General features: G+C 41.9%; 1 protein-coding gene across 2 annotated transcripts in view; it reads left to right on the top strand.

Annotated features, from left to right (window-relative positions):
- Nucleotides 1-18388, top strand: part of lin7a (lin-7 homolog A (C. elegans)) — a 68231-nt gene that overhangs the window by 37464 nt on the left and 12379 nt on the right. For both annotated transcript variants that reach the window (XM_049566915.1, XM_049566917.1), the window contains exon 3: nucleotides 7865-7936. In XM_049566915.1, coding sequence (XP_049422872.1) covers nucleotides 7865-7936 — 72 coding nt within the window. The remainder of the gene's footprint in view (nucleotides 1-7864; nucleotides 7937-18388) is intronic.

The raw sequence follows: 18388 nt of genomic DNA, 5'->3' as shown, positions 1-18388 counted from the left end.
CCTAGTGTTTCCACCACAAACAGTACTCTTAAATGTGGGCCGGTTGTTGTCACTCACTGCTCCGTCCAGCACTCACTGTATTTCCTCCTTTATCAGTCTGCACCTCATTTATCGTCCACTTGGGGGTTTAGTGTTCCTGTAGCCCGACGCTATGCAACCCTTTTATTTTCTATGAGTGAGGATTAGAATATATGCAGATGACAAATTAATATATATAAACACTTGAAGAGTGTGTTCACAGCTCCACCTTTTAGTACCAGATCTGTGTGCTAGGTACCCCAACAGAGGGGGGACCAAACATGGGGACGATACGGAACGGTTCCATTGGTACCATCCACAATTTTTTGCAGGGGAAATGGAGAAAAGCGTACCAGACTGACCTGAACCATACCATACTGCTCAGGGGAAACAGGGCTAAAGACTTTGGAAATGTTATCGAACCAAATTAATTAAACTTTTATAATAGAACATGCCATTTTGCGGGGGTTGTGACACTCAAAATTATCTATCCACTGATTCATAGACATCTCTTCCCCATTGTACGACTATAAAAAAAAGTCTTTTGAGTCCAATGGCATCACATAACAGACACTTGAAGTTGCAGTACCACTGTTTGTCCACAATGAAATTGGCTTTAAAGCTCAGCACATTTCCTGGGGGCCTCATCAGCTGTTGTTTACTCGTATCTTTGTTCTCAAGTACAAGACCCCATTGTGTACCTGGCTTTAACCAAAGAGGTCACCACTTTGATTCGGCCATCGCCTTGGTAGGCTACATAGCTACATACCATTGTAGCTGAGTGTCCAAAGTGTCTTTAAGCTCAACATCTGCCAGGTAAGCACAAACTAACAGCAGCAGCAACAAAATCCTTGCGTCTACAGTGTTAACTCAAGAAAAATCATCCTCCCTAAATTTTCTGTTTACATCTGCTCACAGTGTAAATATCAAGCAAAAACCAACATACAGTATGTGAGCAAAGAGAAGTTAAAAGAGAATCACAACTTTATGACTTGTTATTTTTTATCCACGCTCAGGGACTGTCAGACTGCACCGAACATCCCATCCAACAAATGAGGAAAGAGAACAGAAATGTATAAAAGTAGAGGAGGCAGCTTCCCTCGCGCTCTTTCAGCGGTCATTAATTAAACCTTCAGCTCCAAAATAAGTTTTAAAATCCATCCCTGATGCACCCTGTGAGAGAACACTCTGCTTTAACTCACTGCTGTGCCGCTGGTCCCTCTCACACACTCGATGCCAAATATCACATGAGCACTGCAGCTCTTTCTGTAACACTTCTGTCATGTCTGAAAAGAGCCATTACTGAACGTGTACGATAACAGAGATCAATGTTTGGAGGCCCAACCCATATGGAACTGACATATATGTACATTATTTTCATATAATTTCTGTACACTTATATATGTTTGACACATGTCTATCAGTATATACGTAATATCACTGACAGGCTTTGGAATGGATACACACACATACATATGCTATAAACATATCTTTATATCCAGATGATATGATAATATATCACTTTATTGGTAACATTTAGGAGCATATATGTCATATATTACATTTCTATAGGGGGAAAGCCATTACTTAAATAGATACATGAAGCCAAAGTGCTAAGAACGAGTGACAGAAGCAGGCAGAATAAATGAGTAATTAGTAGTAGTGTGTAACAAAAGATAACTATGGGAAAAAGGAAGCAACTCGGCCAGAAAACCCTTTCATGGCATTTATAAAGCTGTGCTCAGCCCCAAAAAGTGCAAAGGTGGAAAAAGTTACCATTGGGGAGTTGAGCGTGTGTGTATGTGGACTGCAGGCTCCTTTTCCCGCAGATGCATCAGCGTTACAAATCTACAAATATGTGTTGCAGTGTGAAACGTAGAGCCGCGCTTTCATGTGGTCTTTGAGATTCATGAGCAAACAAGACAACAGAAGCTCAGGGATATTTTTCCTCCCATCTCTGAGATCTGTACATACAAATATCTCACGGTTTGTATCCTATAAGTATACATCCTCTTTGATGATTCAGAGAAGCAAGGCCCTTGCAATGTTGTACTGTGGCACGTCAAAGCCACCAGGCATGTTTGCTTCCAGGCGAGCTGCCATGCTTTGATGAGAGACATCATGTAGTGAGTGGAAACAGATGATTAAAATTCATCTCTGAGCCACAACGTATAATATGTCATAGAGGAGAGATTTCAGCTTGTATTTGCGCAGTTGTTAATTATAAAAATAATTTTTCATCATTACTCTGATTAGAATTTGATTGCTCATTTGCCCAATTAACTGAAACTGCCATGAATGTGAATGTAAAACAAGTAGATTTGTTTGTACTTGGAAAACTTTGCTGCAACATCTGCTGTAATTTATTTGTTTGATAGAGTCAGTTGCACCGACTCAGCAAAAAACATTTCCTCTGAGACTTTTATAAGCAGTCCATATGTCTCAACGCTTGGAAAGGGATAGTTCAGAGCTATTGAAGTGGGTATGAGGTACTTATCTATAGTCAGTGTACCTACCGTAGATGTCAGCTGGCACACCTCCAGTTTGGAGAAGCAGACAGGAGCACCACTACAGAAGCTAAGCAATATACTGCTGTGGATGGACGCAGCAGCAAAATGTATTTTAAACACTAATAAATCAGTATCAGTTTGTGTACGATAGACCAGGGGCGTAAATATAGACAGTGCAGGCAGGGCAGTTGCACCGGGGTCCAAACACAATGCGCTCCCCGTGTTCCTGTGGACGCCGCCATTGTTGTTGTTGCTTCCCAGCTTGTCAGTGTTGCCAGATCTTGGGAGAGAAACAAGCAGCCAGGGCTATGGAAACAAGCCCAAAAGAAGCAACTATCATGCGTTTAAATAAGTTATTTGAAGGATATATATAGAGAAAGGTGATGTTTGAGAGCAAGCCCAAATAAGCAGCTCCATTCTAGAAACAAGCCCAAAGTCACAGCTAATAAGCGGACCTGGCAAGTGGCAACCCTGCAGCTTGTCCTCCTCACATTTCTTCCGTCCTGCGTGCTGACGTGGGACGTATCCCGCCTCTCATTGGCTGATGCTCTTTGTCAGTCGTGTCAGACTTCTCCAGTTTTCTAGCATGCCAGATATCCAGTCCCAGTCGCCAACAAGGGGGTGACTTGCTCGTAGGCTTGTTCACACATGAGGATTCATCGTGGCAGACTCTCTGCCGACTCACCTCTGACCCAAGGTGGCTCTCAAGATCCTCTGCGACGTCAAAATCGTGGTGAAAATTGTGTAATGTGAATTAGGCTTTAACGTTCCACCTTAAAAGTTGCTGGCAGTCGGCCCAGTGAATGAAGTTATTTTTTCTCCGACTCCAGCAAAACTCCGGCAGCAAAACATCCTTTCATTTTATAGTTACAGTTTACTAATAAAACTCTCCACAGTATGAACAGTGGTTACATGAGCCCCAAAACCAGACACAACTCAGCCCTGAGCAGAGTGACTGTCCTCTACTGACCAATCAGACTGCAGTGTTCACAGCTCCACCTTTTAGTACCAGATCTGTGTGCTAGGTATTGAATCCATTTTATCCTTTTCCTTGGTGTCATGGTTCGGTAGCCTCTCTGTTAAGAATAAGAACTCTTTAAATCAAATTGTGAAATGGTCAAGTAAGCTGATTGGCGAGTCCCAGCTGAACCCCTCTTCCCTGTATACCAAACAGTTACAGCGGATAGCCAGGACCATTTTAAATGACAGGTTGCATCTTGTGCACAGCGAGTTCCAGCTTCTTCCCTCTGGACGGAGGTTTTTAGTCCCAAGTTGTAACAGCTTTGTTCCAGCAGCAATCACACTGGTAAACAAGCTGTCGAATCTTTGCACAAAACTGCACAAGTCAGTCACTTTAGAGTATGTATCGTATTTTTTATTTATTGATTGATTTTTATCTCATTGTTTTTTTCTTATTCTATTGAACTGTTTTGATTCTTTTAACTCACGTCTTGTAGGGAATTTTGCTCTCTTTGCACTTTTATTTCATGGATTGCAGCACTTTCTGTCGATTTTAAATTTCTTTCTTGTATTCTCTGTTTTATGTTTTGTTTTGATTGTTCAAACTGTGATGGATGTTTTGATTCTCGACTGCAAAACTAGTCTACTCTTGGGTATCAATAAAGTAACCTGAACCTGAACCTTCCATTGGTACCATCCACAACTTTTCACAGTGGGAAAAAAAGCGTACCGAACTAACCTGAACCATACTGCTCGGTGGAAATGGGGCTAAGGAGAGTGGTGCTTAGTTAAAAATGGTGCTTTATATGCCTTGGGGATGGCAAATCCATCTCCATCATGGCTTTCTTTTTTGTGACATAGCCAGCAGCAACTATAACAGGCTGGAGGGGCAGGCAAATGGGTGACCAGTGAGTGTGAATCACAAGGTAGACTGAATGATCTGAAGGATGAGCAGAGACTGGGCTGCAGAGCCGGGGTATTTGTATTGCTGGGGTTGATTAGTGGATGGCTATCAGGTGAGCAGACAGATTGGCAGCAGGAGTTGATTGGCAGCAGGAGTTGATTGGCAGCAGCACTGATGAGACCCAGACACACAGACAAACAAGGACCCACAAGAAATAAAGGGGAGGGAGGAAAACAGCTGACACATGAGCAATGAAGGAAAGGCACAGACTATGACAGCAGCAACTCCCATGTTCTGCGAGGTAAAATTATTGTTTTTGTCAGTGGAGTCTGGTGGCTTCAAAGAGAGCATAAATAAGTTTCAGTTCAGTTCCTTGTCAGAAAATGACTGTCTGACTGCAAGGTAAAGCAGTAAAAATATTTTGAATATAGTGTACTTTTAGGGCCCGTCCCAAACCCCCCCCCCTTAACCCCCCCCCCTTAGCCCTACCCCTTGGCCCTACCCTGCGAGTGTTAAGGGTGTCCCAATTCCTTTTTGCGTGTAGGGGGCATAACGAGGGGTAGTGGGTATGAAACTAGCCCTTTGGAGCGAGGAATTTCAGATGCTGACTTGCCAGCGAGGGGTTAGTCTCGCCACCAGACAATCAGAGATCTCCGCCTTCTGATAGTCTGGGGACACTCCTATCTAAAGTGTGTTTAACACACCGGCGAAAACGGCCAGCAACAAAGCAACGCCTCTTGCATTTTTGAAAAGGACACGCCTTCTCGGAAATGTGTGCTCCCCCTTTTCTCGTCCGCAAGGAAACAAACACACAAAGAGCTTGAAAATGGATGCCGAGAGATTTAACTCCGTTTTATCAAACGTGTGCTCATCCGTGAAGAAAATATTTTTCCAGCGGATGTCTTAGTTACAACATGATTGAGCTAACTGGAGTAGTTTCATGTCGTATCCGACAACGGGAGGCTTTTAACAGATGACGTCCTGATGTTAGCTTTGCTGCTGCTGTTAGCTGTCCCTGTCAGCTGCAGCCACTGATGCTTTCTAGACATCGTGATTTCCCAAAACTGAATAAATACCACACATAGCAGCACAAAACTGCTTTGCTAGCTCAATCATGTTGTAACTAAGATATCCGCTGGAAAAAATATTTTTTTCACGGACCGTTTAATGAGTTATTACCTATTACAGACATTGCTAACGGCTAACAGGGCTAACAGCTAACGGTTAGCCCAGCTAAACGTGCACACAGAAATAGTAATGTTTGTTCAATCATTATGTTTATAGACTTTACAAACATCGGATTAGTCTAAACGGTGATACAGTGATGTGAAAAATGTGATATATAGGCTATATATACATAGCTAAAAGCTCTGCTGGTTTTCTACCCGGAAGTATTTGTAAACAACAAGGCGATTCCCTCTAACATTATAGTCCGGACGGACGGATGAGTCATGGCCTTGTAAAAGATTATGTTTGTTTCTTTTAGTTGGTGAGAATGTGTCGCCGCAAACGCGACAAACATCCACTAACTTTAACAGCATTTTCTGCGAGCACGGCTGAGCCATTTTGTACCGCTACATGTGTTTCTAGTGGGACTATGTTTACAAGCACAAGAGTTCAGCGAGCCACCGAAGGACCGCCCTGCAGATTTACTATTGGTTCTGCAACGTAGGGAGTGTTTTTAAACTCTGAAATTGTATCCACCCATCTAAACACAAAATCAAGGAGAAAGTCATCAGTCTTTAGTTAAGCAAAGCGTCTAAAGACTGACTTGTGAGTCTAGCGAGGGGTAGACGTCGCCATGGCTACCACCAAGCAAGAGACAGGGAAAAAAGTTCATACATTGCTAAGGTTACTGTCGTCAGGTTGCTTTTTAGCTAGCTAGCTAGCTCGCACTATCTGGCGTCTGTCAACTTTCCTGTTCTGCAAAATTGTCGGACTTTTCATATTACTATAACACGCCAGCTAGTATAACTATGCTGCCTCGTAATGTCTCGTTCATCAAACGAAGCATAATGATGACAGCAAATGCAATCGGTAGGATGAACTCAACCAGAAACTCCATTGTAGATGCCGGTTGGAAATGTAGATGGCTCGCAGCTTCCTGTTTAAAATAGTTACGTATGCGTGAACGTAACGTAACTGACGTAGTGAGTGGTGTCCCAATTCCTAGGGAAAGATTTCAACCCCTACCCCTCTTTGCTTCATTTCGAGGGCCAAGGGGTAGTGGGCAAGGACTAGGGGTAGGGCCAAGGGGGGATATTGGGTTTGGGCCTTGAACTGGTATTGGTTTTTGCTTGAGTTTTGCTGCTCCCCACATCCACAGCAGCACGTTGCTCAGCCTCAGCCTGGTACTCCTGCCTGCTCCTCAAAACACAGCAGGAGTGGTGACTGCCATCTACTGTTGGTAATACACTGACTGTGGATAAGTACCTCATACAACCCTACTCCAAAAACTCCAAATGATCCTTACACACTTTCATCTCCATCCTCTGATTTTACTGTTCATTATGTGGTTGTCAGTGTTGGAGGGATTTTAGGCTGCAGCACAGCTGGTTAGGTGAAGATGTATTTGAATAGCAGCATTCAGGAGTGCACTTACAGAAAAAAGTACTTTTGTGTTACAGTGTATTAACTACACATCCTCATTCAACACTGGCTCTATCCTCTCTGCTTAATCTGTGAACAAGTTCAGTTGTAAGGTGTCTTTAAGAGACATCTTAACTGGAAAGGTCAGCTGTCTGCATTGATTCTGTCTGCCTCAGCGAATAGGCAGAAAATCTTGTTTTTTACCCAACTCGACGTACAGCAACCCGGCTCTTGGCACCAATTCAGGCCCAGTGGTTTGTGCTGCAAGGTCAGGATCAGGTTGAGCCTGTGTTTTCTTGAGCTAAGAATTTGTCTCATTCGTGAAGTGACGTATTCATACCAAGATGCTGCACAAATAAGGAGCACCCTTTAGATGGATTTAGTTCAGACTACAATTATATAATCTTCAAGTCTGGAACCTTTTGCACCTTAAAACATCCTTAATACAGTAATTGAAAAGTACTCTTATCTTGTCTGACACAGAATTTTCATCCTCATTTACCTGATTTGCTGCTGTTTGCAGTAAGTCTTCACATTTCAAAGGGATTTCCTGTTACGAGTGAATTTGAGAAAACCTTGATTTGCATGGCGTCGCCTACAAATGCATCTGAGCGCAAAATAATGAGATTTACATACTGTTTGCATGTGTAGGACTTATTCCGAGCAGGACTTATGGATGATGCAATTAGTACAAGCATACAATAACTCTGTTGCCGAGCGCCGTATGTTTCCATCAGTCCGCCTGTTAATGCAGCACATGTCCATACAGCCAGCTGTGAGCGAACACCATTATTTGACTATGGAAATGAAGTGTTTGAGCTCAGATGCATTTCCAGCCCTGTGAAACATAATTATAACACCTGTCTCTCTTCATTTCTTCCAGGTGTACCAGTACATGCATGAAACCATTACAGTGAATGGCTGTCCAGAGTACCAGGCGAGGGCCACAGCTAAGGTAAGATCTGAGCTCTACATACGTTATTATTTGCAATAAAACACAAGATATGACTGTAGCTAATGAGTGGTGAACTATCTGTTAATCACATTACCCGGCAATATCGTTCCCATCTTTTCTTCTGGCCAGAGCAGAATGAAATGAGCGGAGTATGCTCCACTTTGTTAATGGCCCTCATTAAGAGTGCATGTGTAATTAAGCAACAACATGAGAGTGCCAGTTTTCTAAGAATAAGGCGAAAGCTGGCAGAATATCACGTGTAAAGCACCTCGACTGTATGTTTGCTGCTGTACCACAGTTTTAATGCTGATCAATTAGTGCTTGAGTTTAAGCTGTAGGTTGTTTTTACATGTGCAGTGTGTAAGATTTAGGGGGATTTCATTGACAGGATCTCGAGGTGCAGCCAAGGGATAGGAGGAGGAAGGGGTCCGCTTTGGGGACCTTAGAATTTCTCTCTGCTTTTCGGAGATGACGTTGTTCTGTTTGCTTCATCACACCGTGACCTCCAGCGTGGTTTGTAGCCGACTGTGAAGCAGTCTGAGGCCATGGTTCTCTGCTGGAAACCAGTGGATTGCCCCCTCTAGGTTGGGGGAGAGTTACTGCCTCAAGTGAGGGAGTTCAAGTATCTTGGGGTAGGATGGAGCATGAGATGGATCAGTGGTTTGGGGCGGCTTCAGCTGTGCCAAACCGTCGTGGTGAAGAGGGAGCTGAGCCGGAAGGTGAAGCTTTCGATTTATTGGTCCATCTACGTCCAAATCCTCACCTATGGTCATGAGCTCTGGGTAGTGACCTAAAGAATGAGGTTGTGGATACAAGCGGCTGAAATGAGTGTCATCGGTGGGGTGGCTGGGCTCAGCCTTAGAGACACGGTAAGGAGCTCGGACATCCAGAGGGAGCTCGGAGTAGAGCCGCTGCTCCTTCACGTTGAGAGGGCTCAGGTGAGGTGGTTCAGGCATTTGATCAGGATGCCTTCTGGGCAACTGGTGTTCCGGGCCCGTCCCACTGGTAGGAGACCCTTGGATAGATCCAGGACACGCTGGAGGGTGTGTGTGTGTGTATGTGTGTGTTAGGAGCTGTAGGTGGAGCTGTCGATCATGTGCAGGGGTTGCAGTCAGTTTGGTTCTGCGTTCACTTACAGCATGATGTTTTTGATTTGAGCATGAAATCAAAAGTACGAAGAACAAGCCATTATTTGTTTTTTGTGTTGGATTCATAAATGAATAATGAGATAACAAACTGTTTAATTTCCAAATTTGGATTCCCTATTGAATATCCTCCTGAGACCCAGAGTGTTATCTAGTATGCATTTTTGATTTCTCCTAGCTAGACATTAAAGGTCTAGTAAACCCAAAATGTAATGTCCTCATATGAAGATATTAAGTGAACATTTGTGGAGTCAAAGTGGCAGCCCCAAACCAATGGGTGACGTTGCTGTGGCTACATCCAAGCCTTTTGTACAGTGTAGTGTCTCCTCTCAGATCCCTAGTTAGTATGCTTTGGGGAAAATAACACAACTCACAAGGTCAAACAAACTTGTAATCAATACTGGCATCAAAAGCAGACTTTTTTCCCCAGATGAAAGACTGACAGATTTCAAAATGTGCTCAGAATGTAATTTCTTCAAAGGAAAACTTTCCCTTACAGTATTAATCCACCGGAATGTCCAGCTCCTCATCCTTGTTTCAACAATCTTCAGTTACTTAATGTCTTTCATTTGAGCTCTAAATCTTTCTTTAATTCCACATAATGTCCCCCCGAATCATCAGATTAGCAGCCACTAGATTTCCAGCTTTACTCCCATTAGGCACAAATTTTGTTTGCTGTAGCAACACTGATGTCACTTTAAATCCTGTTACACAACCTGGATGAGAAATGAGTCTGTGAAACGATATAATAAAAGCATATATTTGTTTCGCTGTTATCACAACTGACAGGCTCGCTGTATCTGATTGATTTTTTTCATTTTGTTTGGTCAAAGTGTTAGTGTACATTCAAATCAAAGATAAACTGTTTCTGTTTTCACTTTGTAAGCAGTGATATTTAGTCAGGACTTACTGCTTATATGAGAGTGTCTAGACGACAGCTGGAATCTTTTTATTGATTCAACACATAAAATGTCAGTCATTGAAAAAGTTCATCCTTTCTGCTTCTTCCTCTTGACTATTTAATATTTCAGGCAGTTTTTTGTTGTTGTTTTTGGTGCACAAAAGAGAGAGTCACTTGAGCGGGTCTTGTCATCAGCACCTCACCTACAAAGAGACACAGACCTTTATGAAAGAAAACAAAGCGGGCAGGCTTGTCTGATATCGTGTGGAGGATGAGGATGATGAGATGCGGGGAGGAGAAGAGACAAGAGCACCTCTCTGTCCTTCAGTTGTTCAGTGTCCAGCTGGGTCCGCTCCTCTTCAGTACATCAGAGGGAGTGGGTGGATGATATGAACAGAACGGGATGATGAATGCAGAGAGACTGTGTGAGGCTTCAAATGATGAGTGCCTTTTTTCTTTTGTTGCTTCCCCTAACCAGCACTCTGCCTCTAGCACAATAGTGCCGAGGCTGGTGAATTGCAATTGAAAACCGGGGTAGGGGAAACGTTCAACACATTGAAAAACACACATTTGCTTTCTTGCTGAGAGTTAGATGAGAAGATTGATACCTCTCACATGTTTGTGCGTTAGAGGAATAAAGGGGGATTTCTACTTACACACATGGCCTATGCTGTTTCCTAGCATTTATACTTGTGCAGTGGTGTGTCTGTGTCACTCTGCAGTTACACCTCCAAAACAGCAGTTGGTGGCAGGGTCTCTGTGAAGTGCTGTAAAGTTTAGTTGATTCAAAACACACATTAAACACACATTAAACATGGCTTAGTAGAGACAATTTCAAACACAAGTACACAAATCAGCTTCACAATAACTCGCAGCATTCACAGGCAGTGTTGGGCAGTATCGCATTATTAGTAACGCGTTACAGTAACGCCGTTAGTTGTGGCAGTAACTAATACTCTAACATGTTAGTTTTTAAATTCAGTAACTCAGTTACAGTTACCAAACGCTACACAAATCAGCTTCACTATAACTCGCAGCATTCACAGACAAACACTTGTCTTTATCTGGACACATTTTCCCCACAAGTACAACATGCTAACATTATTAGCACAAGCCTATGGCATTTTACATGTATAAATTAGCCTAGCAGCTTTTCCTCTACTCATATGAAGCCAGGGACAACAGCAACATTTAACAAAGGTAATGTTACAAAATTCAGCTCCGTTACAACTCACAAGGTTCACTGACAAAACAACTGTCTTATACTAAACACATTTTCCGAACAAATACAACATGCTAACGTTATTAGCACAAGCCTATGGCACTTTACATTATAGAAATTAGCCTAGCAGCTAGTGGACTTTTTCCTCTACTCATATCTCCATCACAACTCACAAGGTTCACCGACAAAACAACTGTCTCATACTAAACGTGTTTTCCAAACAAATATAACATGCTAACGTTATTAGCACAAGCCTATGGCATTTTACGTCATTGTAATAATTAGCCTAGCGAAAAGCATAGATTTCCTCTGCTCATATGAAGCCAGGATAAATCACACAAGACTTAAAATGCTATTGTTGTGGAGGCTTTATTGTCTTCACAATTTATTGTTTCTTATCTGCGAAATTAAAGTAAATAAAATCTTTGTTTCCACTGAGGGAAATGGTTTCAGCTTACAGAAATAGCTGGAGCATATCCCAGCTGACATTGGGTAAAATTAATTTAATTCAGTTCAATAGAACTTTATTTATCCTGAAGGAAATTCTTGTGCCAGAGGATGCTTCCAATTACAGTTACTATTACTATCATATTTTAATGCTGTCAGTGCCCTTTGTGTCAGCTCTCCTCCCTACAGAAGGGGGAGGAGTTATACAGTCTGACGGCCACAGGTAGAGAAGACCTCCTGTGGCGCCCTGTGGTGCTCCTTGCTGGTCTCAGTCTGAAGCTAAATGTGCTCTGATATGACTCCAGAGTGGCGTTCAGGAGGTGAGAGGAGTTGTCCAGAATACTGAGTAGTTTCCTCGTCTCTGACACCTCCACTAAAGACTCCAGTTCCACTCGCAGGACCGAACCAGCTCTCCTGATGAGCATTTTGAGTCTGTTGGCATCAGCTGCTCTGAGTAATGAAACATCTGCAACCTTGTTCTGCAGGTGTTGAAAGATTTGAGTCTCCTGAGAAAAAATGAAAAAGCTCAGGTTGCGTTTGTGCATTAAATATGGAGCTTGAGCCAGGAGGTGGTTAGCACAAGTTAAACAGCTACTGGAAACAGGGGATACAGCCAGCAGGGCAGTCTGAAAAATATACCTTCCAACACGCCTAAGGCTCACTCATTCACAATTTATATCCTGTTTGTGTAATCTATTCAAAAAAAGAAGTGTAAAAACATCAGGTTGTGTCTGTGCATCACAGTTTTTCTCTGGAAACTGCAATCCACTTGATTTCCATCACAAACCCTCTCAGCACAGCAGTAGTCTTCTCTCCCAAACGTGGTAACACCTTTTAATCAGTTTCACACGTTTCACACACTTTTTCGAAACAGTTAACACAGATCTCATACAAGGACCAAAAACTCGATTGCACTAACTGTGTTAAGCAAAAGGAAAATATCTATTTGCAGTTGATAGAAATTACTTGCATAGTTATAAATCTCTGATGCACCTCTGTGAAACTTCTTTACGCCACTCTTCAACCAGCAATCAGTCCGTATACACCTATAAAAGATGCCACCTCTGTGTTGCTAGTTGCAAGCACGGATCAAAGAAGAAAAGAGACTGCTATGCACTGTTGCCAACTCCTCAGTAAGAAAAGGAGCTATTGGCTGTCCTGAAAGTCGCTAGAAGTCGCTAAATGACATCATCGCCTAATTTGCATAATTGTCCATATGCATGTAATTGTAATGGACGCTGTAGAAGAGAGGAATAGCGTCATGGGAGAGACAAAAACTGAGTAAAAAACACCCTGAATATGTTTAGAACTACAAATGAACCTTCTTTCAGTGATTTATATTAGATATATTTATATTACCACCAGCAGTGGTTCCGCACATGCGCGATTCACTCGCAGTCTGGACATGGAGGGGTTAATATTTCCTGCTCTGACTGCTGCTGGGAGGGAGGACTGGGCCGCCTGTGAGTGCTTTGGGGTGAGGGAAGGGCCCCACGGCAGCATCCGCTCCTTGTTGAGAAGAATAAGAATGATACGTGCTTTCACGTCAGAGTCTCCAAAAGTCTCCAATAACATCGGAAAAAGTCACTAGATTTGTCGCTAGTCGCTTTTTTGAAAAAGAGTCGCTAGAGGGGTCTGAAAAGTCACTGCTATGACTGAAGCATTTCTAAGTTTCAAAAGTATGAAAACAAGATTAGGTCAAGACCTACGTGACTTTAGCAGCAAAGGAATAACAGGAGGTGGTTAGCTTAACAGTTAGCGTAAAAGGCTACGGCAAGCTTTAGATCAGGGAACTGGTTGGTCGCAGTCCAAAAGTTCAGAATGGACCACAAGTGACTCCCAAACGTACAGTGAATTTCCCGCATAAAGCTTTTATTTTGAAGTGCCGTTTCTTGCTGTAGAGTGAGTGACAAACAGACAGCTACTTGACCGAGATAGCTAACTAGCTTGAAGATAGGCGCAAATTCAAGTATATTGCTGAATGTATTTAACTGTGTGGACCTTTAACTAATGACTACGCGGAAATCTGGACCCTGTGGCTGGACCAGTTGGGAACCATTGCTATAGCCTGTATATAAAGATGAGCGACATGACAGCTCCCCAAAAGTGAAGCCGAAACATCTTGATCGCCCCCTGGTGGCTGGCTGCCGTATAGGTCGTAATGCCCACCCTCCCCATGTGGGCAAAACTAAAAATTCACATCAAATACATGTTTCCCAAAGATGGTTTCTGTCATTTAAGGTAGTTTTCATCACTCTGCTGTATATTTATTTATTCGTATTTTCTAATAACTTTGGTAGAGTGTCATGCATTCCCCCCGTCACTCAGGGAGGCTTAAGGAAAAACATTTGTAGCACCAGGGAGGATCAAGAATACAAAAAACAAACAGTGGCTTCATGCACCACTGAGCAACTTCATAGCAATGAACGGGGCCTGGCCTCAAACGCTGTATCCACTTCTTTATATGAATCCATGCTCCAGCTTCATACTTCATGCACAGACATCAGAGCGGTATCAATATTCTCATTTCACTCTTCAGCGACTAATCGTATTTCTCACAATGTCAAACTATAAACAAAACAAAAAGAGACTTTTTTAAGGAAAGATTTGCTGTCAACAAAATCAATTTTATTGATTTCCTCCAATTACTTATCTCCTACTGCATTTGAAATATCTCCCGTCATTTGTCAAGCGGGCTCCGATGTGAGATCTGTACAATAACATCTTTATAGTTATTTCACCCCACAAAGAAACTGTGATGGATAAGCTGGAAAAAAAAGAAGTGTCTGTCTCTTTTTTTCTGAGCCTGAAGCAACCATGAAGACATGATTTAAGCAGCTTTAAAACTCCTGCCTACTTTTTTCTCTTCGCCCAAAACTTTGAGAAGTTACTGCTCCTTAAATCTGTATTAAAATTGCATATCCACCGGGCAATTAAACACACGGCTAATGGCCTGAGCTGGCTTTGCTGTGGGGACACTGTCAACTGGGAGCACTGGAGGTTTTTAAAAGTTTTTTTTTACTCTCTCAGGAGGTGCTCACTACGCCAGGACACGGCGCCAATTGCATTCAATTAGTATCACATATAGTCTGAAAGGGAAAGAGATGCATACTTTAGCGACGGTATTGAAAATTAAGTCTATAAGCTGCTGCGGTAATAATGACGAAATGCGTGAAATATGCTGCTCATCTGCCTCTTGAGTACTTTACTTAGTGAGACGGTAAATCTCCCAACAGTTGAGATTTGTGTTTCACCTGAACAACTCGATTCTCTTTGATTGCTTCATTAATTAAATCAATTCAGCCTCTAATTCCTGGCTCGAGGCCCTTATTACTGATCTTAATGGAGACAGGGACTGAGGGGTAAAAATGGGCTCCAGAGGTAAAAAAAAAAAAAATGGGAGTGGATGATCAAGTGACTTTGGATATATTAAGTCATACTTCCACTGTACGGTGCTGTTACCGAGAAAGTATCCTCCAGCAATCTTTTTATTTGAAAGGCCTCCCCTGTGTTTGAGAGGCGCCGGCCATCTGCCAGATTGTTTTTTCGTTCGCAGAAACCCAGATAAAGTTGTGAAGGTCGATGTGCTGTGAGGCCTGGGAGGCGACGGTATGCATGCTGAGGAGCTGCCTTTTAGCTTCACAATGGGACAGTGAGGGAGGGAGGAAGAGAAGAAGAAGGAGGACAGAGAGAGAGAGAGAAAAGGGAGGGAGAGGGGGGAAGTTGGGAGAATACAACAAGCAGATTAAAACAGGCAGTGGTAGAATGAGCAGAAATGAATGCGTATATATGAAGATGCATATGAATATGGAAGAGAGAGTAGAGATGGGGATGCTGCCTGGAGGGAGCGTCAAAGACCTCAAAGTGCCAAGATACCCGCCTGCTGCTGGGGAATTTGGATACACATCTGCAAAAGCTTCTGACAGAGCCTCCCCTCCTCTACTTTTTTCATCCTCCCTTCTCTCGATCTACCTCACATATCATAAATGATGCCGACTTGACAGCGAGGCACCTGTGGCAATGCATCTGTGGATCAGTGGGCACGAGGTGTCTCTTTCTCTGTTCGTCTGCCATTAGCTTTCCCAGCCTCGGCTAACAAGCTCCTGGGTGCTTTGTTCTGAACGCACAAGGAGCAAGGAGCTCGGGGTTCAAAGAAACCCCACAGCCAGCGAGCAACATCAACCAGCTGGTAGAGATACAGAGGGTGAAAGTTGTCTGGCTGCTTCTCCAGTGTGAACTTGGATGTGTTAATCCATGTGCTTAGAAAGCCGGAGAACTTCTCATGTGGAGTCTAAATCCCCCGGCCATGACTAAATCCTAACGCTTTGTTAAAGCCCTCCTCACTGAAATGAGAAGGTGCAGCAGAGGTTCATATTATATTCCCACCTCCACCATCATTTTGTACTACTTTTTAAATTGGCTTCCTCCTTTGCATTCCTTGTGAGTGTAATGAAGAAGATGAGAAGCCAGTGCAGATTGCAAGATTTGCTGTATTCCTCGAACATCAAGACACTGACAAGACAACTGCTGTCACAGGCTGTTGTCATGCACTGTTCGGATGAATACCTACGAAAAAGTAATGCAACAGAATGTGTATAACATACATAATCATGATCCAGTGATTTGTATATCACCTATGTAATCAGGAAGGCTGTGATCACATGACCAATTCGTTGTAAGTCCATGTAAGGAAGCAGGTTGAGATGGTTGATGGGTCAAACAAACATAGGACTTTCTCCCACGAGACTGGTGTTTATGTCCCATGTGAAACAAAGTGAACTTTAAGTTATTTTAAAGGTATGTCATCACCATGTTTCTTCTCCTAAACCTAATGTTAAATTTATCGTAAGTAGGTAACGTGATAACGCCCAACCATGTTTCTTTTCCTAAGGCCTAAGCCTAACCCACGTGACTTTCTTAAACCTAACCTACATAACTTTACTCACTAAACCTAACCTTAACTTAACTTTAAGTACAGTAAAGTGTCTAACTTCACGTTAAGTAGATAACATGACAATGCCGAGACGCGTTTTTTTCAACAAATCTTTCCTAAACCTAAACTTAACTTTACATTAACTACATCACAAAGTACATGTAAGGTGAAGACACCCAACCATTTTTCTTTTCCTAGGCCTAATCTTCATAACTTTCCTAAACCTAACGTACGTAACTTTACTATACTACTATACCTAACCTTAATTTTACTTTTAGTACATTACAAAGTACGTAACTTTACGCTAAATAGGTAACGTGACAATGCCCAGCCATGTTTTTTTTCCTAGGCGTAAACCTACGTACCTTTCCTAAACCTACCTCCTAAACTTTACTTTTCTAAACCTCAACTCAACTTTTCGTTAAGTACGTAACAAAGTATGTAACTTTACATTAAGAAGGTAATGTGATGACCCACAGCCATGTTTCTTTTCCTAAGCCTAACCTGCGTAACTTTACATTTCTAAACCTAACCTTAATCTTACATTAAGTATGTTACAAAGTATGTAACTTTACATTAAATAGATAAGGTGACAATGCCCAGCCATGTTTTTTTCCTAGGCCTTATGTACAGCCTTATGTACATAACTTTCCTAAACCTAACCTTAACTTCACGTTAAGTACGTTACAAAACACATAACTTTACGTTAAGTAGATGATGTGATAATGCCCAGTTATGTTATTTTTCATAAGCCTAACCTACATTAAGTATGTTACAAAGCATGTAAACTTACGTATTGTCAGCCTAACCTACATAACTTTCCAAAACCTAACCTACGTAACTTCACATTAAGTACGTTACAGAGCATGTAAACTTACGTTTTGTCAGCCTAACCTACATAACTTTCCAAAACCTAACCTACGTAACTTCACATTAAGTACGTCACAAAGCACGTAAACTTATGTTTTGTCAGCCTAACCTACATAACTTTCCTAAACCTAACCTACGCAACTTTACATTAAGTACGTCACAAAGCACGTAAACTTATGTTTTGTCAGCCTAACCTACATAACTTTCCAAAACCTAACCTACATTCAATTTTATTCAGTTTTATTTATACAGCCCAATATCACAAATACATAACTTCACTTTCCTAAACCTAACCTTATCTTCACGTGAAGTGAGTTATAAAGCACATGACTTTAGGTTAAGGTAATGTGACGACGCTCAGCTATGTTTCTTTTTCTAACCTACGTAACTTACCTAAACCTAACCTATGTAACTTTACGTTAAATACATTAAAAGGTAGGCAACTTTACTTTAAGTATGTAATGTGATGACGCCCATCCATGCTTCCTTTCCTAAACCTAACCTACATATCTTTACGTTAAGGCCTAACTTTTCATTTTGAATGTAACATGGTGATGCCATTTGTGATGTGCTAAATTGTTAGATATCCTACAAACTGTTGTTACTGCATTTTTGTAAGATATTACGTGTTGTTGTTGTTGTTGTTGTTGTTGTATGAGGATATGAAAGTTATCAACATGTTGATATGGGACTCTGGTTGATGTTATCCCTTCTCAAAAGTAGGACTACATTTCCCATAAAGTCTGTTGTCTCAAGTAACAAAGTAAATAACCCAATGGCCAAAATAATGTTGGCACTGTACATTTATCTCAAACAAGGATAGGTAACATTTGTACTATAATGTAGCGGATATGTTATATGTTGAAATATTTCCTTGCGTTTCAACAGTGCTATGGTTAACGTGTTGTTATGTTCAGACACAAAAACTACTTGG

Source organism: Epinephelus fuscoguttatus, linkage group LG22, assembly GCF_011397635.1.
Source record: "Epinephelus fuscoguttatus linkage group LG22, E.fuscoguttatus.final_Chr_v1".
Lineage (NCBI taxonomy): Eukaryota > Metazoa > Chordata > Actinopteri > Perciformes > Serranidae > Epinephelus > Epinephelus fuscoguttatus.
The sequence above is the reverse complement of the archived record's forward strand: the minus strand, read 5'-3'. Positions and strand labels throughout refer to the sequence as shown.